General features: G+C 60.7%; 1 protein-coding gene across 1 annotated transcript in view; it reads right to left on the bottom strand.

The window, feature by feature from the left end:
• The window catches only part of LOC119104098 (protein cordon-bleu), a gene marked incomplete at its 3' end in the record, with an annotated part of 34,042 nt that overhangs the window by 2,511 nt on the left and 6,531 nt on the right, over nt 1-25,000 (bottom strand). The window contains 6 exon segments of the mRNA XM_037227775.1: nt 1,136-1,225; nt 1,775-1,869; nt 12,790-12,916; nt 14,141-14,259; nt 15,594-15,721; nt 17,115-17,285. Of these exon segments, the coding sequence (XP_037083670.1) occupies nt 1,136-1,225; nt 1,775-1,869; nt 12,790-12,916; nt 14,141-14,259; nt 15,594-15,721; nt 17,115-17,266 (711 nt within the window).

Below are 25,000 nucleotides of genomic sequence, written 5' to 3'. Positions count from 1 at the left end.
CCGGAAGCGAGGGTCGTGTGTAAAACAACGCGAAGCGGTGTCGACACCCTGCGAGTTCCCTCCCGGAGCGGCTTCAGTCCGAGACGCGTCATCGCATTGCCGGTGTTGCAGACTCGTGTTGCAGACTCGCGGGTCTTCCGCCGCCGTGCGAGACGTGCAAGTCGCGGCGAGATGGCCACTCCGACCGCGATCTTCTGTCAGCCAAACGCGGCCGCCGCGTCGTCGACCCACCCCAGCCCGGTCGCCGCCGCGCTTGTGGCCCGACGGGGGCGACAGCACGCCGGGCGTAGGGCCGCGACCGCCCCGAAGCGCGCGGCCGCGGCCGGGCCCGCCTTCAGGCGCGCTGGCCGCGACGGCCGGGAGCCGTCCGGTCGGCGCGTCCCTCATTCGCGCGCGGCCGAGCGCCGGCCACTCGCCACTCGAAGCCGAGAGCGTCCTCCGGCGCCGCCACTCGGCGATGCCGATAGCGCGACGGCGCAGTCTTATCGCGCGGCGGGAGGAGAGGTGCGTGCCACGCCGTTCCCAACGCCCCGCAGCGCGTCACCCGACCGGTCCAGCACCGGCGACTCGCCCCGCCGCGCCGCCTGGCCGGTGAGCGACGGGGCAGAAGGCGGCCGCGCTGCACGAGCGCGGCGCGAGGAGCGTGCAGCGCCGCGTGGGTTTCGTGTGGGCGTGGATGCCACGCGAGGCAGCCGGGCTGGAGCTCGCGGATTGCGCCTCGGCAAGCAGCATTTACTGCGCACTTTTGACCATGGCAGGCTCGTGGCAGCCTGATGGAGGACGACGCAGAACTTAAGTCGTAAAGCCGCACTGAGCACATACTTAGGGCAGAGGATTTCCCATAAAACGACTATCTTCAAAGGCAACATCGAATCACATAAAGCTGCCGGCGAGCGTCAAGCCCACCTTACACACCCCTCACATCTCCAAGTGCGAGGCATTCACCAGGCCGACTCAAGCTTCATCGCACCACACATGCCGCGTTTCGAGCCGACCCTGGCCTGGCGCCTGTCGGTAAGCCCTCCCCCCTTCCCTAAAGCTGGCAGCTCTCACACTGCCGCGGCCGTCCGCCCGGGACGTGACGGCCCGGCCCCAGCTGTCCGGCGCGGCGCCATTCCCCGGAAAACTGACTCACCGGCTTGCTTTTCTTGCCAAAGATGGCGAAGATCTTCCGCTTTCCGTCCGTCTTTTTCTGCATTGCTAGAATGTCGGCCGACGACAGCACCTAGAACCAGTCAGCCGGTTAAGATTTGGCTCGTGGCCAGCTGCGGCTAATACTCCGCCTTTCCCGATCTCCACTGCGCCATTAAACCGCTTTAAGAGACCACGGCACTTGAAAATGTTAACAGGAACGAGCCCTCTCGTCTTGTCACCAGCGCGCCATGCAGGCTGATGGCCGTATCACACTGCACATACGCGATTGCAAGCATAGGTATGCGAGAGCACTTCCGTCCTATCTGTTAAGGAATACTGCAAGTCATAAGTCACGCGCTGATGCCAGGCCGGACCAGATCAGGTCTAGCAGTGCCAGGTCAGGCAGCGCCAGGTCAGGCAGTGACGGGTCAGGCAGTGACGGGTCAGACAGTGACGGGTCAGACAGTAACAGACCAGCACAGACAAATCAGGTAGTATCAGATCTGGTAGTGCCAGGGCAGACAGTGCCAGGTCAGACAATATAAGGTCAGACAATGCTAGGTCAGACAATGCTAGGTCAGACAATACTAGGTCAGGTCAGGGCGTGTCGAGCCAGACGAGGTCAGCGGGCTGAACTCACCGTGTTTGTTCGACTGTTGCGCGGCACCACAGTCACCTCCTGCAGCTTGTAGTCGGCTAGGCAGCAGCTCGGCCGCAGCCGCTCGTCCACGTTCACTGCAACAGACCGACTCCGTTAGCCGGCCGGCAGAGCTGTGACGCAGCGCAGGTGCAGGTGCTGCCAGCCGACCCTCAGGGGTCACTCGTGGCAGTGGCCACGGCACCGGACGGGTATCGTGTAACACACCTTGTCATCGGTGCAGATACTTCACAGGGAGATTCCCCACGTGAATTCGTGGATGTCGCCTGACATGCGGTCGGTAGCCGTTTGGCAGCGGCTGACGTCACTATTGCCCTTGCTAGGATTTGTTAACGCTTTCGGGAATCGCATCATTCATACTTATCAGGTGTGGCATATTGCAGGTGCAATGTGCGCGTGTGAAACACGGAGTGTTTATGATATGAATCGACAATAATCAGGCAGCAGTATTCCACAGCTCTATGCATATCGCATTTCTAGCAGCGTCTACAACCGTGCAGCGCGTGGCAGATCCCGCCGCTTTCACTTCTGCGCCCATATTCCCTAGTCACACTCGCCACACAGAAGAAAACGAACATGCCTACGCAACAGATCGCCGGCTGCGCCTGCTGGACACCACGCTGGCCTGACAGGGCGGCCCGGCGGCTGGCCGGGTATCCGGGACCGGGGCTGACCCGGGACCCCGCCCCGACGGGGCCGGCGGGGTCCGGCCCGGCGGCGGGCGGCCGTGCGCCGCCACACGGACAATCCGGACGGCCGCCGGCCGCGGAGGCGGCCCTGACGTCAGCCGACCGGGCGCGGCCGGCCCGGCCGGCGGCGGGGCCGGCTCCGCGGCCGGCACCATGACGGCCGGTCCCCCGCCGGCCACCATGGCGGCTGGTCCGGTTCCGGTCCGGTGCCGGCAGCCCCGCCGGCCGCGCCACCAGCCGCGACAGCCGAGCCACGCGCTCGCTGACCTGTCCACTACCCTCGGTGTCAAGCTCTCTGGGTGGCGAGGCCTGTCTCAAGAACACCGACCGTAGAAATGGAAATGGTCGAGTTGCATGCAGAACTGGTTTGTCGCGGCTTAATTTTTGGTGAACTTTTCTGACAAGGATGACGTTAGCCGTCATCAGGGAGGAGCAGACCTAGACAAGCTGAAAGGGACCAATAGCCGGGAGACCGTAGTCTTGGTCCCGCTCCAGCCCCTAGCCCTGGTACTGACGTAGGCCGGCTAATTGCGCCGGACAGCGCGGCATTTCATGGTCGTAACAGTGCTCTAGATTTTTACGGACCTTGTTCTCCGGCCCTGTCTCTGATCCTGGAGGCCACTTGTAGCGGTACTTGTAACACACCTGATCAGATTGGGCCGACCAGAGCCAAACCTATTCAGAATTATACAGACTTCAGCCCTTTGAGCGACCGAAGAGCGGCAACGTAACCGCGCCGTGTTATCTGGCCAATCCTACCTGACGAGCAGCACTTCCTGTGCCGGCGCAATGAACACGGCACGTGCGCACACGTATCTGCCGCGGGGGCGCATGGCATTGCCAAGCCAGGGATCACGGGGCGGCACGATAGCGGTGAGGAGGCCGGCGCTATCACAGATGAGATCATGACCCAGCTGGGGGCCTCCCGGCGCAGCGAGGGTCGTGTGCGGCACGCATGTCACCGCTGAGGGCCGCCGAGATAAACGCCACCTCGGCACGGAAGCGCACTATCTGTGCGTGGGGGCACTTAGCGGGGCGGGCAGAGTTCGAGGAGCCTCGAGGAGAACACGCGCTGCCGCCGGCCGCTGGTCCACTCTGGGTGCGAGCCAGCGTAAAGCGAGTCATGCACGCTCCACACACTGCGCATCGTAGCTTTAAGTATCAGCAGCACTAGCATGCTTCATAACGCTCTCTGAGCAGTAATTCACGCATGAACACATCGCGCTTAAAATAAATCCTGCACATGTTTCGATACGCCTCTACAACGCCACCAGCTCTATGGTCGTAACTAGTGTTTAAAAGATTCGCTCTGTTGGTTCTGCAGATATGCGGCTAAACGTTACCAACCATACGGCTGTGCAAGCGCTGGAATACATCTTCCTACGGCTTCTTTCATAATGCATCACACGGTGCTTTACGTAAAAGCGCAAGCTAATAAAGCATAGCAAAACAGTGAAAAAGCTAACAAGGCTACCTCCAGAAAGACTACTCGCACCAGCGGCATCCGCATCTAAGTTCGGCCTCCACGATCTGTACAGAACGTGTCCCAGGCTGGGTCACGGCTTACCACACACCGTGCCGCGCGGCTGGCTTGCGGCACACCTGACGCAAACGCCTCTTGGCGCGCTGCCCCCCCCCCCCCCTCCCTCTGCAATGCATCATGCAACAGGAAGACCTCCTGACCGCGCCAAACGCTATCCCCACCCGTAGCCCGCAAGCCGGCGGACCAGCCGCGCCGGGCCGCCGCCGGCGGACAGGCGTGAACCCCGACCCCGACATACCACCAGCCCGCACCTAATGAGGGCCCGTCCCGACCAGTCGCCGGTCGGAGGAATCGGCACTTCGCGTGGCCGGCCGCGCCGCCGCGAGCGGCCGACAAAAACGGCCGCTGCTGGGGCCAGCGTGGCGCAACGGCACGTGAGCAGCGCACCGGCAGCGCACCGCCCCGCTCGGCCCGCTCGAGCGCGGCGGCGGGTCGACGGTGGGACTCGGTGGCGGGTCGACGGGTCGGCGGAAATTCCCGCCTGCTTCGGCGCTCCGAGCAACGCCGGCCGACTCCTACCTGTGCCGGCGGCGGCGGCGGCGGCGGCGGCGGAGCGAGGCGCCCGCTCAGGCTGGCCGACGGTTGGAGACTGGGCCGAGGCACCGCCGGCCAGCTGACCCCGACACGCCCCGAGGGAGGACGCGCGTGACCCGTCGGGCGGACCCGGGGCCGCCTCGGCGGGCACGCACGCGCGCAGCCAGACGCGCCCCACCGTTGGCCATTGTGCCGGGCCCTCTGGACCGGCGGTGAAATCGCAAACAATAGTGACGGCGGGTTGCAGCCGTCGTCTCCGAACAGCCGCCCCGGGGCGGAGGGCAAGCCGGCTCCAACGATCAGAGGCATCGCTCGCCGACAAGAATGTGGGAGGTGACAAGGACCGATTTCCGGACGGGACGGGGAAGGAGGGAGGGGGGGGGGAGGTAGGACTTCTGCGGTGTCGGTGATGGAACTCGATTTTGCACGGTTAACTCGCCCGTGGTGGGTCCGTAGGCGGCAGCAATGCTTCACAAAATCCTTCAAATATCAGTGGCAAACCCGGCAATGGACAACACCATGCACTTCGGTTGTGGCCACCACAACTTAATGCGAACATTCAGCAATCACGCAATCTCCGTGTGCATCCTACTGCAATATTTGTCTGTCGTCCAGGTATGACACGTTACATGCCCCATCCACATTAAAGCCACAGAGTTCATGCACTCGTACGCACGCACTCATCCTACCGTCCGGTCGGAGTGGGGGAACGTCCTGTGGTCAATCCTGGACCGGTTTCGCTAAGCCAGCCGGTTAGCGCCACAAGCCGAAGCGCATCTGAAGCGCAGTGTCACGCCCCGACCGCGGCCCTGCGCCGGCACGATCTGCGCCGAGCACCGTCCGGCCCGGCGCGCCTGCCCGGGAGCGTCCGAGACCTCGAGCGCAGCCTGGCGCGCGGCCGGCCCCCCGTCCGCGGCCCGGCGGCCGCCGCAGCGCCGGCAGCAGGACCTGGCGACCTTGGCCGGTGGCGGCCGGCGCGGCCGGTTTCTCCGGCCAGGCTCCCGAGAGCCAGCCGCCAGTGTCACGTGAACACTTTCGGCAGCGGCGGCCACTTGGTCGTCACCTTCGTGATTGGCCCCAAGGCCGGGCGAGCGCGACGGCGGCGGGGCAGACTGGCTTGCGCGACGCCCCAGCCGTCCCCTGCAATTGAACGACCATGCGCCGATTTCTCCCCGTCCAACATCGACGAGCAAGAGTAATGTGTACCCGGTGGACCCTGCCAAGTAGCGCGCTGTTCTAGAAAGCGGATGGTGGAAACCCCGTGTCGCATATTTCGCACCGCTTGATCAAAAGTGAAACCGTCGGAGGCTTGCTATCGCCGCCTCCGGCAGCGAACAGAGACCAATCACCGCGCCTGCCCACTGCACCAGCGCGGCTGACTTCTGTGCGGTCTCAGGTCTGCATCCATCATGGCGCGACAGCCGATTCGTCAGCACATAATGAAACAAAGCTGTTCAATCACTGGCCGCTCCGGCGGCAAGGAAATCACTTCAGTAGCCGAGCGCCGGGGGGCGCGCACCCAGTCCCGGCTCGGTGCCGCCCACTCACCTGGCGCTGCTCCTGCCGGGGCGCGACGGCCGACCGGCCACAACACGTCCACTCGGACCGCCCGCTGGCAGGAGACGCGCCGCGCACCGTCCGCCCGGCTCGAGCCACGGGGCGCGACAGCGAGCCGGCCGGCCGGCCGCGCGGCGTCGGCGGCCGGCTCGCTGGCGGCGGCCGCCGGCCGCCGCTGCAACCGGCCCGACCGGGGCACCGGCGGGGCGGGGCGGCCCCGGGCAGGGACGCGCTGAGCTCGGGCAGCGGCGGGCAAGCTCCGAGTGGGGCCGGAGTTGACTGGGCATTGGGGGGAGTGGGCTATGTTCGGACGAGGACGGGGTCTGTTCGAACAGTGGAGCGCTCAGACCAGCCTCTGGCAGGTGAACGGAGACGACCCTGACTGCCATGGGGGGGGGGGGGGGGGTCCCGGCCAAGTCCACGTATCGGGTCTCCACGCGGCACAACACATAGGATACAACGTTCACGCGAACAGGGTGTAGCAAATGGAAAAGGGGGCCGTGGGATAATGGTCTTTTAACGGTTCTTTCAATGCAACGGTGGTCAACGCCAGCAGCATTCCTGGTCCATTGGGCTGCTCCCTGCTCAGATGTGTATGCTAATGAAGCGAACTGCGGAGAATCGAGGCACTCGATGCACGAGGCTGAGGCAAGGCTTGGCTTGGCGCAGCATAACCATGTGATGGGCGAATGTTCAGAAATAATTCTGAAATGCTTGCCTTTAGCTTGTTATGGCTAGCTGCCGCGCAGCACAAAACAAACATCGCCGCGGTCACATCTGTCCAGCTGGTTGGCATCACAGCCGGTGCGGCGTTCTGAGGTCATGCGTCTCGCCGAGGCGCGGCAGAGACGTCACCGCAGATCAGCATCTAAAGACGCCTGCTAATGAGACGCTGGGTCCGTCGAATGAAGGTTGCGACTCGCACAAGGCTCGATCCAGAAACAGGAACCTTGGACACCTCACCGCTAGACGGGTTCCTCCTTGAAACGCGGGACCTAAGCCACAGTCGCTCCTGGCGGCTGTCGCAATACGCTTACTGAAGCCTTCGCGCAACACCGCGGAACCTGGATCGACAGGTGGCGTGGTCCAAGAAGGGGTGCGCAACTGCCAACATTACCGTACACAGGCGGCGCCCGCAAGCTCTGCACTACCGTTTCATTGGGGATAGACGCCGAAGTGAACGGACGTTGGTGGGCGAACGTTATCGTATATGCATGATATGCTGCCCCTTTTTGCTGTGAATCCGTGCATGCTTTTGACAAAAATAAGGCTTGATTAATGGGAAAAGGAAAACACCATGAGCCTTTGACTAGATCGTCCTGGATAGAAGGACTGGCCTCAACAAAACCACAGGCTCCGTCCACTTTCTTTTCAGACAGCTCCGGTCAAAATCAAACGGCAAATGACCTATTTCTTCTATGAGCTTTGAATTTGTGTAGAGTATCGCGTGTCACCTCAACTTGACCCAGATTGAGACCATTGGGCCTACGCCCCTCCGCCTCGCCCCTCCCCTCCCTCGCCCCCCGTCGGGACCGGTGCGGCCCTGGGCTGGGCCCGTTCCCTCACCCTTCAGGCCTATGCCAAGTGGCGGCATCTCTGGTCGGACGGCACACCCTGCCCTAGCACAGCCGCCAACCAGGTCATATTGAAATGTTACATTACGATTTGTGGGGAAGGGTTGCATTTGCTGGCCGATTTGGACGGAGATTATTTTAAAAAGTCGGGACAGCGTTGCTGTGGTAATTTATTTAATTTAATGTGAGTGGCCAAGACCTCAACGGCTAAACGACTCAAAACAAAGACGGCAGGGCAAGGAGACGACACTACCAGTGTCCAAGCCGATGAAGCGACTGGGCTTATCTTAACATCACCCACAAAACCTAAACCAGCATGCAGGCTACAGACCAGCGTTGGGTTGCCCGTGGCCGCCGAAGTGGGCCGCCCTGGACCCGTCCGCCTTCATTCGGCACGTGCGCGTGCACTGTCGGCCGCGGACGGGTCGGGGGCGGCACGTGCGCCGCCTGCCGATGAGGCGGGGCGGGGGGGGGGGGGGAGGGGCTGTCCGTGACCGGGGGCCGGTGCAGGCTGGCCGCCGCTGCCGACTTTCTCCCGGGTGGACCGCGCCGGACGGCGGGGCAGGGACGCGGTAGTACGACGGTGGCCGCTCCGGTGCGGCCGCCCAGAAATGCCGCACCGAGACCTGGCCGTCCGGTGGCGGCTCGACTCGGAAACAGAGGTGACGCCCCAGCTGCCGGCCATCGTGACGGAATATGCCAGCGAACTAGATCACGAGTCGGTGTCTAGAAGCGAAGGCGAGGGGTGCGGGGTGGCGGGTAATGAACATGCGTAACGGAATGCTTTATCACATACAATTCCTATCCGTTGAGACTTTTTAGCAGAAGCACGTCGTTAATGGTGCCTATTCAGCATGTACCTTCCAATACTTGAGCAACACATTGCATAATTGCTTTGAGGTCCGTTTCCGGGTCATGATTACGGAACATTCAATCCATAATTAGTTATCCCAGCAGTTTCATGATAGTTACATGTTTTGGCTCGACGCCTAAATATTTAGTCTGCGGCCATTTGCATTTTCGTTGGTCATCACTGGACAAACATCGGCCGGCGTTGTTCACACATGCCCCGCCGGAGGGCGCAGCCGTCGGTGGTGGCTGGAGCCCTATGGCGCGCGTGCGTCGGCACCGCAGCCCGACGCGGCCCCGCCCAGGCCGGGGCGTTGTCGGATTGGCACGCTCAATGAATGGAGCCGCCGCCCCGCTGGCAGTACGAGCTGAGGAGAAGGAGGGAGGCAGGCCACAGCACCCACCCCAGCTGAGGAGGAGGAGAGAGCCAGGCCAGGGGTCGGGCGGACACCTCAGCACCCGCCCCAGCTGATCAGAGGGAGGAAGACAGGTCGGGGTCGGGCGGGACATCTCGGCGCCCGCCCCCCCCCCCCCCCGTATAACTCAGCACCAGCTGAGGATGGCGAGTGCGGGGCTAGCGGTGGCTACAGCTCACCAGGGTTGAGACATGTTTCAGCGGCTGTTATTACCTTCCAGACACCGTCAACGTCGCCTCAATGATGTGATCGGAGCGCCTCTGAGGTTTTACAAACACAGCCGGCTTCTGAATTCACGCCGAGACATCGAATGGACTTATGGTACGGGAGTCCCTACCGCGACCACTCCGCTTCGAACCCCGACCCCCCCCCCCCCTCAGGGCCTACGACGGCTTGCTCACACCACCGCAGGGCCCACGCGCAGTCTATTAGTCCAGCGTCCTTTCCATCTGGTCGCCAGACATCATGCATCAGGCCTCGAGTCCTGGTCTTTGTACGAGGTGACCGTCCCCCACACCCCCGGTACCCATCCCCGCTCGCACGGCCGCATGCCACAATCGCGCAGCGTGCTATCTTATCATGCGGCGCCCTGCGGTGGCTTCTCAGCACGGCGGTATGCGCCGGTGAGATGGCGCCACGACCGCTCCCAGCTGACGGCAGCAGCCCGTGACGTCATACCCAGTTGGCGCCGACCGGGCTATGATGTCACCTGCGACCATCCGCACTGTACGTGGGCTGGGGTGATCAGGCGATTGCAGGATGCGGTTGGAGTCGGGATGCAGCATAATACAGCTTACATCCACGCCTCGGAAACTCAATAGAATAGAAAACCAGAAGGCTGCGGTGTCACGACTCTAAGGATGCATGCGGAAATCCCAGATAATGAGTTCGACACCGCAACAGGCAGCTTGATAGACACAGCGCACAGACGGCCTTTTATCGGTCCTGATGCCCGCGAACTGTGCGCGCTTGCAGTAGAAAGTTTCTAAAAACATCCTTAAAATGTCACGCATGTCGCCAAATACAGCGTGGATGAGTTTACGTCCTCTCATTTCAAGCCCATATCCCCTGATCCGACCGCCATCTCAGTCAAGTCGTAAGCAGCACTCAAACGACCTTGAGAAATCACGAGGAGGAATTCCGCGGCGCATCAAAACAAGTTTGCGTTTTCGGCCGCCTTATCAGGGAGTTGTCGACGGCTAAGCCGGAACACGAACTGAGCCGGACGTCCCGCGGTCCGCAGAACACCGAGGTGACCAAGGGCGCGATTGTGAACTCATGTTGCGTGGCGTCAGCAACCTGTCTTCGCGGAAGGTAGCAGGTAGCCAACCCAAGATAAAATGCATATCGTGTTAAGATGACATGGCTATACCAAGTGTACAAAACATCAGTAGGTCAGCGAACTAATTTAACATAACCGAGCCAAGTGGTACGAAGATGTCTTACGCCAACGAGAAAAGCAACTTAAGAACGAAGTGCTCTCCTAGCTTTTGACACCTGGAATGTGGCCACCGACGACGGTTGTGGGCTTAAAGATCGATCATCTTGCCGCCGTTTTTAACTGGGGAGCCCTGCCGTGGCATAGGTCAGGGTATCTTCCGAAACTAAATTCTAGAGCAAAACAGACAAATATGCAATGATACCAAGCACTCGCGACTTTAACGACCTAAAGTCCAGAACAGCATCCTCGCGCACGTAGATGCCTTATCACTTTGCGTTGGACGTGAGGATTAGTTAGCTTTCTGTGAGGAAACAGCGTCTCCACAGCGCCCGTGGTCGGTCTTGCCGTTCTTGGGCTGCCCCCCGACGAATGACGGAGATAACGGCATGGCACAGCCTTCTCGATGACAAGACGACTAACACATCCGTGCACGTGCAAATGACTGCTACAAATTCGCAAACAAGACGAGCCTAAAGGTATGCATAATCAGAGGGATGAAGCTTATGCATCGGATTGTGCATTCTGGACATGGTAGTTAAATCGTCTCCGATTAATTGCACCGCAGACTGATGTTAATGTGCTTTCTAGATCGCATATCCTCCCCCCCCATATGCTTAATATATAGCAGAAAAATAGTTCATAGAAGACAATCGACTATGCAAGAATGGTGAGAGCAATCCATCACAATCGTATTACAGCCAACCCCCAACGAAGCTAGCTGAGCATCTCTGGTGTACCCGGTCAAGGGGATTTTACAACAGCGGCATTGCCAGTCCGAAAAGCTGGACGCCTCCTAAATCAGCGTGGCATTAACGTCGAGATGAAATGATGATGGAATGATGATTAAACGAGGCGGCATGAGAGGGATGGATCGGGTCGGGTCGGGTTTGCATGGAACAGGTCGAGTCAGGCTCAGCGTATCTTTAAGTTCCAATATTTGAATCATTTAAGCCGCCAGGCCACGTGCGGGCACCGGCCCCAGTCCCAGTCCCAGTCCCAGTCCCAGTCCCAGTCCCAGTCCCAGTCCCAGTCCCAGTCCCAGTCCAGCGTGAGGCGGCTCAGCCTAGCTCCACGCTGATGCGACACTGGCTCCGCCGGTCAGCAACACGCTCGGACTCCGTTCAGTCACCAGAAACACGCTCGGACTCAGTTCAGCCACCAGCAGCACGCTCGGACTCAGTTCAGCCACCAGCAGCACGCTCGGACTCAGTTCAGTCACCAGCAGCACGCTCGGACTCAGTTCAGCCACCAAGAACACGCTCGGACTCAGTTCAGCCACCAGCAACACGCTCCGACTCAGTTCAGCCACCAGCAACACGCTCCGACTCAGTTCAGCCACCAGCAACACGCTCGGACTCAGTTCAGCCACCAGCAACACGCTCCGACTCAGTTCAGTCACCAAGAACACACTTGGACTCAGTTCAGCCACCAGCAACACGCTCCGACTCAGTTCAGCCACCAGCAGCACGCTCGGACTCAGTTCAGTCACCAAGAACACACTTGGACTCAGTTCAGCCACCAGCAACACGCTCCGACTCAGTTCAGTCACCAAGAACACGCTTGGACTCAGTTCAGCCACCAGCAACACGCTCCGACTCAGTTCAGCCACCAGCAGCACGCTCCGACTCAGTTCAACCACCAGCAGCACGCTCGGACTCAGTTCAGCCACCAGCAACACGCTCGGACTCAGTTCAGCCATCAGCAGCACGCTCGGACTCAGTTCAGTCACCAGCAACACGCTCGGACTCAGTTCAGCCTTCAGCAACACGCTCGGACTCAGTTCAGTCACCAGCAACACGCTCGGACTCAGTTCAGCCATCAGCAGCACGCTCGGACTCAGTTCAGTCACCAGCAACACGCTCGGACTCAGTTCAGCCACCAGCAGCACGCTCGGACTCAGTTCAACCGTGACCACCGCCCTCGGGCTCAGTTCAGCGACCATCACCGTCCTCAGTCTCAGTTCAGCGACCATCACCGTCCTCAGTCTCAGTTCAGCCACCAGCTCTCCTAATGCTAACTTTCTCAGGAGGTTATTTCTCCTACCGTTTATACGAATTTGTTCAGGAAGGCTTTCGAATAGCTGCAGCTAGGCCCGCATTTGACACATTCACCCATCATTTATTCCAGGCGGAAGGCTAACCACATACCTGCTATTGTGTTAACACTTCATCCAGCACCCCAGCATTACCACATCGTTTATCAACCACCCAATCACCGTTCCCTCCACTACCGGGAACTGGGGTCACTCAATTAACTGCATTTGTAGTCAGGCAATGTGACATAAACTCATGGTACAAACTAAAGGAGCTGGAAGACAGCGCACGTTTGAGCGCACCGCTCCGTTGGACGAGGTTCAAGACGTTGCCGATAGGTTGCAGCACATGTTGCACTCACCGGGGTGCCGGAGCTCGTATCTCGTGACGTCCATGTTCTTATCCTTGCATATCTGATCCAAAACCTCCGCGAGAGGAGTTTTCGGAGAGACTCTCATTGCCGAGAGCTGATTGCGGGGCAAATACACCTGCAAAATGGACCGCAGTCATCTGATGGAACTCGGCGAGTACAAAAGAACGAATGGGCTTTTATGAGACATGAGGCTGCTGCAATGCAATTTGTTTTTTTAACGGCGTCGTGGGCACCAAAAATGCGCACGCGCATGCCATGCAATCTACATAAGTGACAAAACAATGCCAAGTACATCTCTCCGATCTTCCTTCCCTTCCCTTGGCCTGTCAACAGCACACACGTAATTATTCAGAGCCTCGAAAACGTCGCTGAATGTTGCTTCAGCTCTGATACAACCACGCCAAACGCCAACGTTTGACGTCAGATTACGCAATCCAGCGCTGACACGCACGGGGTTCTTTCGTACCGCACTAAATTGGTGGACGGCAAGACCCTCACAGATGGTTGCCATCAGATTTCCCACGGAATGGAACGAAGCCGCGCCAAACCTCAAACAAAGCCGCGTTGTCGCCGCACCGCCGGCCTCTGATTGGCGGAGCAGCATGCAAGCATAGAGACAAGGCCGACTATGCCGACTTCAACGCTACCAACAGACCATCTTTCGAAACGGCATTCAGGAGCACAGTGCGTTCCAATACGTTAATGCGTTCTAGACTGCGGCGATGTCTCGGCGAAAGGCGACGTCCCACTGGGGCCTGCAGTACGCTCGGAGCGGGTCGGGGTGGGTCGCGGCGGATCGTCTCGGAGTGGGTCGGGGTGGGTCGCAGTGGGCCGTCTCGGAGTGGGTCGGGGTGGGTCGCGGTGGGTCGTCTCTGAGTGGGTCGGGGTAGGTCGTCTCAGGGTGGGTCGGGGTAGGTCGTCTCGGGGTGGGTCGGCGTAGGACGCCTCGGGGTGGGTCGCTGTGGGTCGTCTCGAAGTGGCTTGGAGTGGGTCGCGGTGGGTCGTCTCGGAGTGGGTCGGGCTGGGTCGGGGTGGGTCGTCTCGGAGTGGGTCGGGGTAGGTCGTCCCGGGGTGGGTCGGGATGGGTCGCGGTGGGTCGTCTCGGGGTGGGTCGGGGTGGGTCGTCTCGGGGTGGGTCGAGATAGGTCGTCTCGGGGTGGGTCGAGGTAGGACGCCTTGGGGTGGGTCGCTGTGGGTCGTCTCGAAGTGGGCCGGGGTAGGTCGTCTCAGGGTGGGTCGCTGTGAGTCGTCTCGGAGTGGGTCGGGGTAGGTCGTCTCGGGGTGGGTCGGGGTGGGCCGGGGTGGGTCGTCTGGGGGCAAGACCCAGCTGAGGGCTTACCTTGATGCGGATCTTGGCGTCGGCCAGCGGGTTGTGCGGCGCCGCTTTGGTCCGCCGGCTCGGGGGCTCGTTCAGCTTGTTCTTCGGCACGATCCGAAGAGCGGTGGTGTCAAGCGTGCCTGGAGCGCAGCGGGCGACATCTCAGCCGGAGACGGTACAGAGCCACTCAGTCACGAGCCGCAGGGCGCAGGGGCTAGCGTACAAGCGACGCCGGCTGTGCCGTCTTCAATGCCACCAACAGATAACCCTTGGGAATAGCATTCATGAATACAGAGGTGCACAGGGACGACCTCCGGGCAGCGGCGAGTCGTGCTCCACGTCCAAGCCCAGCCTGTGGCGGGAGTGCAAACCTGCTCCGCGCAGGTGGCTCCGTGTGCATCGCGGATTTATTGGCGCCACCTTGTGGAGGTGGCACCTTAGCGAGACGTTCACACGGTGGCAACGAAAGATGAAGTGGCCCAGTGCTGCGAGATTCGGTGACATCCTTTGACCAGGATTCCTCCCTCGCCCAGCGCCATTTTGAGCACAAACACGCAAACTGCCGCTGGCTCACAATACAGCTATCAAGAATGCTTTCAACTGGATTTGTGCAGATTACCCCTCATAGGTTTTTGTTCACGAAACACTCAAAATTATTGCGGCCTTGAGACACCAGGAAAACAAAGTATTTGCGTTACGAACAGTTTCGTCTACGATTCGCCAAGACATACGTGAGACTAGGTGCAGACCTTTCCAAGTAAAAAATCCCTCCCCAAGCAACATGAGAAAGTACGAACCGCAGGAATTCGCGGACACTGTTTAAGGTCCCTGCAAGACGGCACTGCCCATCACGACGTTTTCTTGCAATATGCTACAACGACTCTCACCACACCGTGCGTTTCATTGCGGCGTGAAAAATGCATGCAAGACAATGAGTGTCTCCTCGCACCATGGCAGCGGCCTCTGCAACATATAAAACCCTGCCGGCGAGTGCAGAATACTGGCTTTCGTCATCCCACTCTGCGAATTGCTGCCTATGCCGTCAATTGACAGACGAGACAAGAGATCGCCAACAGCTCTTGCATAATTTATTTGCAGAGGCGGACCCCTTGGGGCCGCCGTCGCCGATGACGCTAATGGTTCGGCCGACAGACACGACCTTGTCAAGGTCGCGCGCCTCCGTCGCTGGTGACGCAGTCTGTTCACACACCGATCACGGCGCATCAAGAGACTCGCAGACGACAAATGAAGGGAGACCGGCGCAGACCGACGCACTGGGAAGAGACGATAAAAAGGTCAAGGGTTCTTTTGAGCCTCGGACGCCACCGTGAAAAGCTGACGCCTCTTCACTAACATCTTCAATGGCGAGGCAGGACAAAGCCGAAGGCGAACATGGCGCCCGAACATGATGCAGCACAAGTGAAGCCATGCGCCTACGGACGGCGCACGCGACTGCCGGGAGGTTGCACCATACCTATTGGTGTGCTGGGCTTGTAGCTGAGGCAGCTGTGGCTCCGGTCGGATATGACCTGGATCACGTGACCCCCAGGGCTGATTTTATTGGCCGTTGTGACCTGGATGAGGAGGTCCATCATTGGCGTGCTGCGGAAACATAAGCGCACAAGGTCAGCGGAAGGGCACGGTGCCAAAGGGTGGCGGCTGACACCGTACGACACCAGCGACAGAAAGAACTGAGCTGCATAGTAATGCTTCACTTCAAAAACGGGTGAGTATATTGTTGCTGGCAGGCCGTGATATGGCCTTCACAGTACACGGAATACAATGAACTTTAGAATTTACGCCACAATTACGCCACAATTGACAAGTGATTGTTTCTGTCGATTCAGCAGCAACGTTAACAAGGCGTGCTTCAACGCCAGTTGATCGCAAAGCCAGAAGTCCCGACGGGCCGCCTCTTATGACCACGTTGTGCGGGCCAGCAAAACCAGCCTTGATGGTCGGCTCGAGAATGCCATGTGGACAAAAAAGTAGATTCATACTTGCGGTTCGGAGCGTGGTCTCGTGTATATATGTATGTAAACTGAAAATCCGGCTTCGATTTCTTTTCAAAAATTGGCTATTGCATTGTGGGATGCAACGTTCTGGGTTTGATGAAGAAAACCGGCATAAAAACTGCTGTTTCTTCTCAGGATACATTGACAATGCATAGTCGTACGAAAAACCGGTAGCGCACCTCAGATTATATCGGCAATACACAGCCCTTTTGTAACCTGTCTGGTCCATGAAACGTTCCGACACTGCCACAAAATTATTTGTGACATTGAACATGCCGGCCAATTCAACTTTGTGACAATGCAGATTCGCATAAATCATTCAAATCAGCTTACATTATTTCAAAGCAAAAGACCGGACTCTGTGGTCATGGTCCAAGGCAGTTGACTGCATTGCACCAGTAATCCCCTGGTCGCCGATTTGATGCAAGAGAGATGTCCGCAGAGCTAAGTCACTCCCCGTCATACTTCAGTAATCAAGAGTTGGGTCACTCCCCCCGTCGTCACTTCAGTTCCGGGTCCCGCCCGTGCTCGATATCCATCCCCGTACCCATCCCAATCCCAACCCAAATCCAAATCCCAATCCCAATCCCGGTCCCGGTCCCGGTCCTGGTCTATCTTGAACACATGCCCAGCCCAGTCCCAGTCCCAGTCCCAGTCCCAGTCCCAGTCCCAGTCCCAGTCCCAGTCCCAGTCCCAGTCCCAGCCCCAGCCCCAGCCCCAGCCCCAGCCCCAGCCCCAGCCCCGTCCCCGGCCCTGTCCCAGCTCCAGTCCAAGCCCCGGCCCCGGCCCCGTCCCCGGCCCTGTCCCAGCTCCTGTCCAAGCCCCGGCCCCGGCCCCGGCCCCGTCCCCGGCCCTGTCCCAGCTCCAGTCCAAGCCCCATCCCCATCCCCATCCCCAGCGCCACCCCCAGCCCCAGCCCCAGCTCCAGCCTCAGCGCCACCCCCAGCCCCAGCCCCAGCCCCGCCGCGCCGTTGGCTCACCCGCGATCCACGCTGATGCGGCAGTGGCGGCCGTCTGGCAGCAGCACGCTCAGGCTCATCTGTCCCTGCAGCATGTCGGCCGGCGTGTCCTCGGTGACGGCGTGCGCCGGCAGCTGGCTCGCGCTGCCGCGCCGCAGCGGCGGCGGCGCCATCAGACGACTCAGGTCCGGACTGAAAACACGAGGCACCCGCGAGGTCAGGCGCCGCTTGAAATCAGGCGAGCCCCGAACTGAAGCGAAGGGAAGCATCATCAGTCATGGAGCCCGGGGACATTGCGTCAGCTTCGTTAATCAAAACCTCGCAGGTTACACTTCCAGTCGGACAACACTGTAATGGGATAACACTTTCTACACGTATTGGCACTTACACCCCAATCAAAACACCTTGATATGTGCCCCATAGATCGCATGGCAGATGCAGCCTGTTTCCACTACCAATGGACGACTGTGCGTCCGTCTGTTAACAGGGTGTGCCGAACCAAACGCCATCGGCTCCAGGTGCGTAAAAAAAACCACACTGGATAAGCAACACCAGCGTATCAGCAGCAGCGGTGTAGATTAGGCAGCTGTGTCCTTGCAAGGTTGCCTTAAGAGCCACCGGACAGGTCCACACATGGGCATAAGCCCCTCCTGTTAACTAGCAGCCGGGACCATGTTTTGACGTCATCCTGCCGGCGGCGGTGGCGGCGGCTCCGGCCGGCGTGTCGCCGTCTCCTGACGCGGCCTCGCCTGTCCGGCGGCCCGCCAGATCTGGGCAGGGCTCGTGCGGCTTCCCATACACGGAAGCTCCGCAAGCTGGCGCCCGCGGCGGATCAGGCGGCGGACGGCCCAATCTGATTACAGCGGCGCCACCGAGCCGCGGCTGGAGACGGCGCGCGCCCCGCGGAGCGCCCGTGGCCACGCAGCGCCTGGGCCGCCCGGACGGGCTGACAGACGGCCAGTCAGGCTGGGATGCGAGCCGTCAGGCTGACAGTTGGCTGCGGGTGGAATGTCGGGGTAGTGCCCACACGCGGAGGTGCGGACAGGGGCGGGGGCGGGACGGGGCGGGGGCGGACGAGCGGACGCCGTTCAGCTGGGCGGACAGGGGTGTAAGCAGGCCGACGGGCGGGTAAGAGAAATGGTAGAGGCGGGCCGACACGAACGGACGTCGACAGAGGGTAGACGGGCGGACAGGAGGGCACGCTGACGGACACAGGAACGACAGGGGTGGACAGCGAGACACGCGTGCGGACGAGCAGACAAAGAAACAGACAGGAGGCAACTGGAAACTGAGCGGGTCGCCACCCGACGTCTGACCGCGCCTCGCGACGAGCGGCGAGGCGTGGACAAACACGCCGCGGAGACACGCGGAGCCGGCGCCCCCCCCCCCCCCCCCCCCGCTGCCAACCTGCAGCCGCACCAGCCCAGCACCTCCGCTGCCGGCTCAAACGCTTCGCAGCGCCGCCTTCTGCCGGCTCATGTCCGCGATTTACAGGGCTCGAAGCGGCGCTGACGAACATTCCACCGATCAACAGCTGGTGGCGTCACGTGTGGCGTCGGGTAATGGCCGGAGAAAAAGGGGCGTTCTCCTCGGTGTTTGGCGTGCCGGCGGAGGTCACGTCCAAGGTCGAAGCGGCAGACGTGTTGGCAGCGGCGGCAAATGCAGCCGCCCCTGGTCTGCACCGCGCAAACCGAGCGGCGACTTGCATTTTCTGGTGCACTGGGCCGAATGTCCGGAGCATTGTGAGCCTAAAATCGGCCTTGACCATTTTCCGACAGGTATATCTGCTTCCCAATAGAACCGCCCTTTCATACAAAATGCGACCTTCGCGAAAAAAACTCGCTGTAGCACTGGTGGCATAGAGGGACTGAGGAACGCGCCATGCGGCGTAACGCACGTCTCGACCGGGCCGATCAAAGACATCGGCGGCTGGTGACACCCTCCTCCATCGGTCCGTCTGCGGCGCCGGGCCGGCGCGGTGACCGGTCGCGGCCCGCCGCCTCCCCTATCGCTCATCTGCTGTCAAGGCGTGACGGCTTCTCCGAGCCCACCAGCTAGCGGGACCAGGGTCACCGCGCTCCTCCGGGCCCCAGCGAAGGCGCGCCGCGCCCGGAGCAGCTCGCGACGGTCCGGGACGCGCCGAGCCCGGCCGGCCACCGCAGCTGGCCGCAGCCAATGGCCCGTGACCGGTACTGTGAAGCTGGTGAGTGATTGGAAATAAAGCGGGACATGGGCGGAGACTCATTCACGATGTCAGAGGAGATAAATTAAAAACCTTCTGATCACCGGCCGGGCCCAATTAGGACGGCAGTTGCGGAGATTAAGCCCGCGCGGCGTCACGTCTGCCGGCCGAGCGAGCGGCCAAATCACGTCAAGCACCTCGCTCGAAAGAGCCCACGGCGCGCCCTCACAAGTCACTGCAGCGGGCGCACCTGGAGGCAGGGCGCGCCCACCTGCCGGCGACGGCCCCAGCAAGGCCGCGAGCTCACGCCGAGCCGGCCTCCGCACGGGCAACGACCAGCGCAACAAAAACAAGTCCACGGCTGCTGCAACCAGTTCCGAGCCGCCGTAACGACCCGGTCGGCCGCTCCCTGGGGTCCGGGGCCGTTTCATTTCGAGCGGCGTGCTTCTTGAGAGGTCGTGTCCCGGCGCGCGTGACCGGCGGCGTCGTTGGCCGCGAGGGGGCGCTCACGAGCCTGGCTGCCGGCCGGGCGGCGTGACCGCTGTGTGGACTGGCGGCGGTCCGGAGAGCGCGCCGCCGGCACCCGGCGCGTGCAGCGGCGACGGCCGGGCCGTTCACAAGTCGTTCGTCCGCGCCCGGACCCCCCGTGACGACCTCACCGAGTCACGGTCCCGCCGTCACCGTCGCCCAGCATGGAAATTTGATCACCAGGCAGTACTGGGACAAACAGCGCTGTGAACATTTGTATACAGCGTGGGGTACGTTGCATTAAAGGCGCTGCAGTTCATTTAGAGATATGACCGACATACGGCCTTGTGTAGCCATTTATGACTATGCTCGTGCTGCTCCCTGGCCCTGGAGTACAGAGCGTTTGTCATATTGGATGCAGTGAATGCAGTTCGTCCCGTCTCGTCACTTATGTAATACATATATAATACATCACTATGCAATACATAGCACTGGAAATGCGTACCTTCGTGAGGACCAAAGAACATGAATGAAAAATGCCAACTTTTCGCCGGCCCTTTCAAACGGCACTAAGTTTGCCACCAGGGAAGATGACGCGCTTGCATCAAACGTCGCTGCCGCCACTACACTCTGGGTGCACCCGTGTCTTTAAGATGGCCTGTCCCGCAAAACTGCCGACACTAAAATGCCAGACACTAAATTTCTTAGACAGGATCACATGACAAGTTTTCCCTTCGGTTGGTGTTGCGAATTTTAGCTATTTATTAAATAGTATTTCATTAGTATTATTAGATATAATACTAGTCTTATTAGTACAAAGTATTATTACATATATAATGCATATAATACATGTCATTATTATATAGTATTTCAGGATATTTTTGAACAGCTCACGCCCCTTGAGCGCTTTCCTAGGCGCGATTTCCAAAACCCATCAGCTGAGAGATCCGCTATCGCTGGCATGCACGGCATTCACGAAAACAAAGTCATTAGACAAGGAAGTAAATTAGTCTCAGCTGATCTCCCCCGGCAATAGCTGTCAACACACACACACTTAAATACATGGTTTTCTCCACCTGGTCTGCCTCTCTCCGCCTTTAACATCGTCGCTCTCATTTTCTGACTGTATGCCTCTCCCTACTCAATGTTGACGTTCTAGTTAATAATTACGAGTCTACGCACAAGTGTTAATCTGACTTTCAGAGCGCATGTGCAGCGGCCTGTGGCTGGCCAGGGGAGCACCAGCTCCGCCAGCAGAAGCAGCAGCACCAGCTCTGCCAACACAACAGAACGCCGGTTCGAGTGAGCCAGGCCAGGTTAGGATTTTGTCGACCGCGGCAGCCCCGGCCGGCACGGTCAGCAGCTGAATGAGCACCGGCTCGGCCGAGTGCAGGACCCGGGCGAACGCAGACCCGGGCGAACGCAGGACCAGGGCGAACGCAGACCCGGGCGAACGCAGGGATCGGACGAGCTCTGGACTCAGGCGAGAGCAGGGCTCGGGCGAGCGCAGGGCTCGGGCGAGCGCAGGGCTTGGGCGAGCGCAAAGCTCAGGCGAGCGCACAGCTCGGGGCAAGCGCTCAGCTCGGGCGAGCGCAGGGCTCGGGCGAGCGCAGGGCTTGGGCGAGCGCAAAGCTCAGGCGAGCGCACAGCTCGGGCAAGCGCTCAGCTCGGGAGAGCGCAGGTCTCGGGCGAGCGCAGAGCTCGGAAGAGCTCACAGGCGACGACAGTGGCCTGACAGGCGCGGCGAGGCTGGATGGGGAGCGGCACCCCTCCAGGCCTTCGCACGGCTCTGGCGGTCTGAGCGGCCGGCAGCGTACCGGCACCGTGACATCACACGCTCCCACGGGAACCCCCGGGCGCTCTGGCCCGGGCCATCGCCGGGGTCACTACCGGAGGTCACCGCCGGAGGTCACCGCCGGGGTCACCGCCGGGGTCACCGCCGGGTCACCACCAGACGGGCCGCCCAGCCGGAGATACCGACCAGGGCAGGGGTCACGTCACGTCCGACTGTCGCCTCGCGCAGTGTCGCGCATCTCCGGACGTAACGGGTCGGCCGCGTCGCCGTCCGGCCCGCGCCTCTCGGCGGCCGGCGGCCTGTCCCGTTAGCTTGGCGGCGGCCGGGTCGGCAGGGTTGGCGGCCGGCGCACCGCAGGCGCACCGCCGGCGACCCGCCCTTCCAACTGGGGCAAGGACGGACGCCAGATGTCGAGTCCGCAGAGGCGAGGCCGCGCTCGGGGCACGCGCCGGTCACCCGGCCTCCGGCGGGCCGCCGTCGCCAGGGTGTTCCCGTGCCCGCTGCGCAGGGCCCTGTGCGCCACTGACGACGGGATGGACTTAACCAAATCGTAGGGCGGGCAGGACTGGAGCAGGTGGTGCGAGTCGCACGGGGCATACGGAGGCACGCGCAGAAGCTGACTGCACTCTACGTGGACAGGCGGAGGACTGTTCGGAGCTTGCTTCCCTTTTATCGTCGGGACAGGGGCAAACTGCCACAAAGCACAGAAAGCTCACACTGACAAAGTTTGATCTCATGAATCAGTTAATGATGAAAAGCATGTCAATATTTGTCCGTAATACACTACCCACTAAAAAATCAAGGTGTCAAAAAGAGGAATTGAGAATTGACGCCACAACGCACAAAGCAACGACGCATCACTGAGGTCATACGATCGCATTCACCCTCACCCCGCTCCTCACCTCACCCCTCTCCTCACCTCACCCCACCCTATCGTTGCAGAAAAGACGGCACCACGTCCCTCCTCGACTCTTCCTGCGCGGTATGTGCAATTCACAACAAGCGCAAGAAACTTCCAACACTCCGCCACCGCGGTTCGCGGTTCGCGGCCATCGTCCCACGAAGACGCCGAGCGCACTCCGCTGCCCTGTGTCAATATTGACAGAGCTGAGGACGCCGACTGCGATGCAGATGTGATTTTTCGCCCGAGATGAGTCGTGTTTGGCTTTAAAGTGTAATGGTCCGCGGCAGAAAATGCTTTGCAGCGGCAGCGCTAAGGCTAGTTAAGATCAAAGGAGAACGCATACGGTGCGATTCAAAAGACCTTAACGAAGCGATGTAAATGGCGAGTTACGGGTCGGAAGTCAGGTACGCTAGTCTTCTGACAGCTGCAGGCAGCCGTCCCCACTGCCGATCATTGGACTGTTGCAGAGGGCCAGCGACGGTGGCATCACCCCCCCCCCCCCCCCTGCCCAGGTGTCGGCCGGGTCAGGTCACGACCGCAGGGCGTGCCCACTCCCGGCCGCTGCTGACGTCCGTCGGCAACACACACCGACCCGAGTCCTCAGCCGGACGGGAGGACGGCGGTGCCAGAGCTGCCCGACGGCTCCGACCTGCGCGACCGTTCACGCCGCGCGAACCGCTTCGGCTGGCCGGAACGCCGGTCGGCTGGCAACCGGAGGTCGGCCAGCGCCACAGACGGGCACTCGAGACTGGTCGCCGCCAGGGGGAGGGGCGGCTTCAACGCAAACGGCTCAATCAGTCGTCTGAACCTCCGACCTCTGCAGATCGGCGCCATTGTACGGACGACCGAGAGCACGTGAATGGGCCCTTCTTCCCCCACTGGCGTCAGCTGACGCGGCGCCAAGTGAGATGGATTCTCCTGTAACAAGATGAACGATCATGGCGCCGTTTAAAACGGACCGTCTGCCAATGAAGGTGGCGCGGCGAGGAGGCGGCGAGGAGGCGGCGAGGAGGCGGCGGTGAGGCGGGCGCCGGTCCCCAGACTGTGCTGCAGAGGCGGCCTTGACCCCGTCCGGGGGTGACAAACACGCGGAGGCGACGACCCGACTGTCGCTGCAGCGCCGCCCCGCCCTCACTGCACCGGGGTGATGTACCACGCCAATGAAGCGCAACGCCGGCAAACAAGACGGCCGGCATACGGACGAGTGCCGCACGAATTGAGGCTGATTCGGGACGCGTTCGGGCGCGCCCCGACCAGCTTCTGGAGCTCAGGCCGGCAGAAGTTGCTTTGGAACGGTTGCCGAGGGCTTCGCGCCAACTGTTGGTAGTGCTGGTGAGGCGGGGGGCGGGGGGGGGGGGGGGGTGGCGGGAACGATTTAGGCTCTTGGGACAATCGGAGATAGACTAACTATTTTCGGGGCCTGGCCCGCCATGGGTCGGCCGAGGACGACCGCTGGAGGCTGCGGCCGGGCGCGGTTCCCGACGCCGACGGAACAGAGATAGGTGCGATTGCTGGGGCCCGGCTGACCAAGGCCGACACGGTAATGTATATGTGGCGGCACGCCCACCGCCCGGCGGGAACCCGATCAACGGCTGCTGCTCTCATGACGCCGCGCCCAGGAAGAAGATGGCGACCATTGTCGCGTCGCATACATGATCACCGCCTGAGCTCCAGCTGAATAAAACAGTCATAAATTGGAAATCAAGCGTGGAGAGTAAAAATGACACCCGCATTTCACATCATTCAGGATATCTTTATCGATGGGAGAGCCAGGCGGGGAAGGGCGAACGGATGTCAACAGAATGAAGAAAACAAAGTGATTCAACACAGACAAGGATACGATGATGATGCAGCGCGATGCCGAAGAAGGCGTCTACGCGTTGAAAATCATCACGAAAGGGTCCAGGAACGACACAAACTGAAGGCTGTTAAAGGAAGGAATGCTGTTGCCAAACTGGTGACATGCAAGCGTCAGGCCTTAATTTCATGCTCACGAGAGTCATTATAAACGAAATAAGGCTTGTGTTCTCACGTGACGAAGCATCCCGAGCACACAACGTCACGATTCACGAGCGGTTGTGTTCCAGCTGACCGACGCTGGCCCCCGGTGTTCCGCTCCGTGGACCCGGCATGGCTCGAGCCGGCGGTCGTGAAGTGACGGGCACTGGCCGCACATGGCCCGGCAGTTGGCGGGCGTCACGAACGTTGCAGCCGGGCTCCCGGCAACAGTGACAATGGCGAACCGTTCGGCGGAGGTCGGCGCTCGGTTCTGACCGCCAGACCGCTGATCCCGGCACTCCAGCGGAGCTCGCCGATCATCTCGTGTGAGGTCAGGAGACCGCTGGTCACCCGCTGGAGAGGTCAGGAGCCCGCCGGTCACCCGCCGGAGAGGTCAGGAGCCCGCCGATCACCTCGTGAGAGGTCAGGACCCCGCCGGTCACCCGCCGGAGAGGTCGTCAGGAACCCGCTGGTCACCCGCTGGAGAGGTCAGGAGCCCGCCGGTCACCCGCTGGAGAGGTCATCAGGAGCCCACCGGTCACCCGCCGGAGAGGTCACCA

The sequence above is a fragment of the Pollicipes pollicipes genome, unplaced genomic scaffold (assembly GCF_011947565.3).
Source record: "Pollicipes pollicipes isolate AB1234 unplaced genomic scaffold, Ppol_2.1 Scaffold_584;HRSCAF=661_pilon_pilon_pilon, whole genome shotgun sequence".
NCBI classification, from domain to species: domain Eukaryota; kingdom Metazoa; phylum Arthropoda; class Thecostraca; order Pollicipedomorpha; family Pollicipedidae; genus Pollicipes; species Pollicipes pollicipes.
This window is presented reverse-complemented; position numbering and strand designations above follow the sequence as displayed.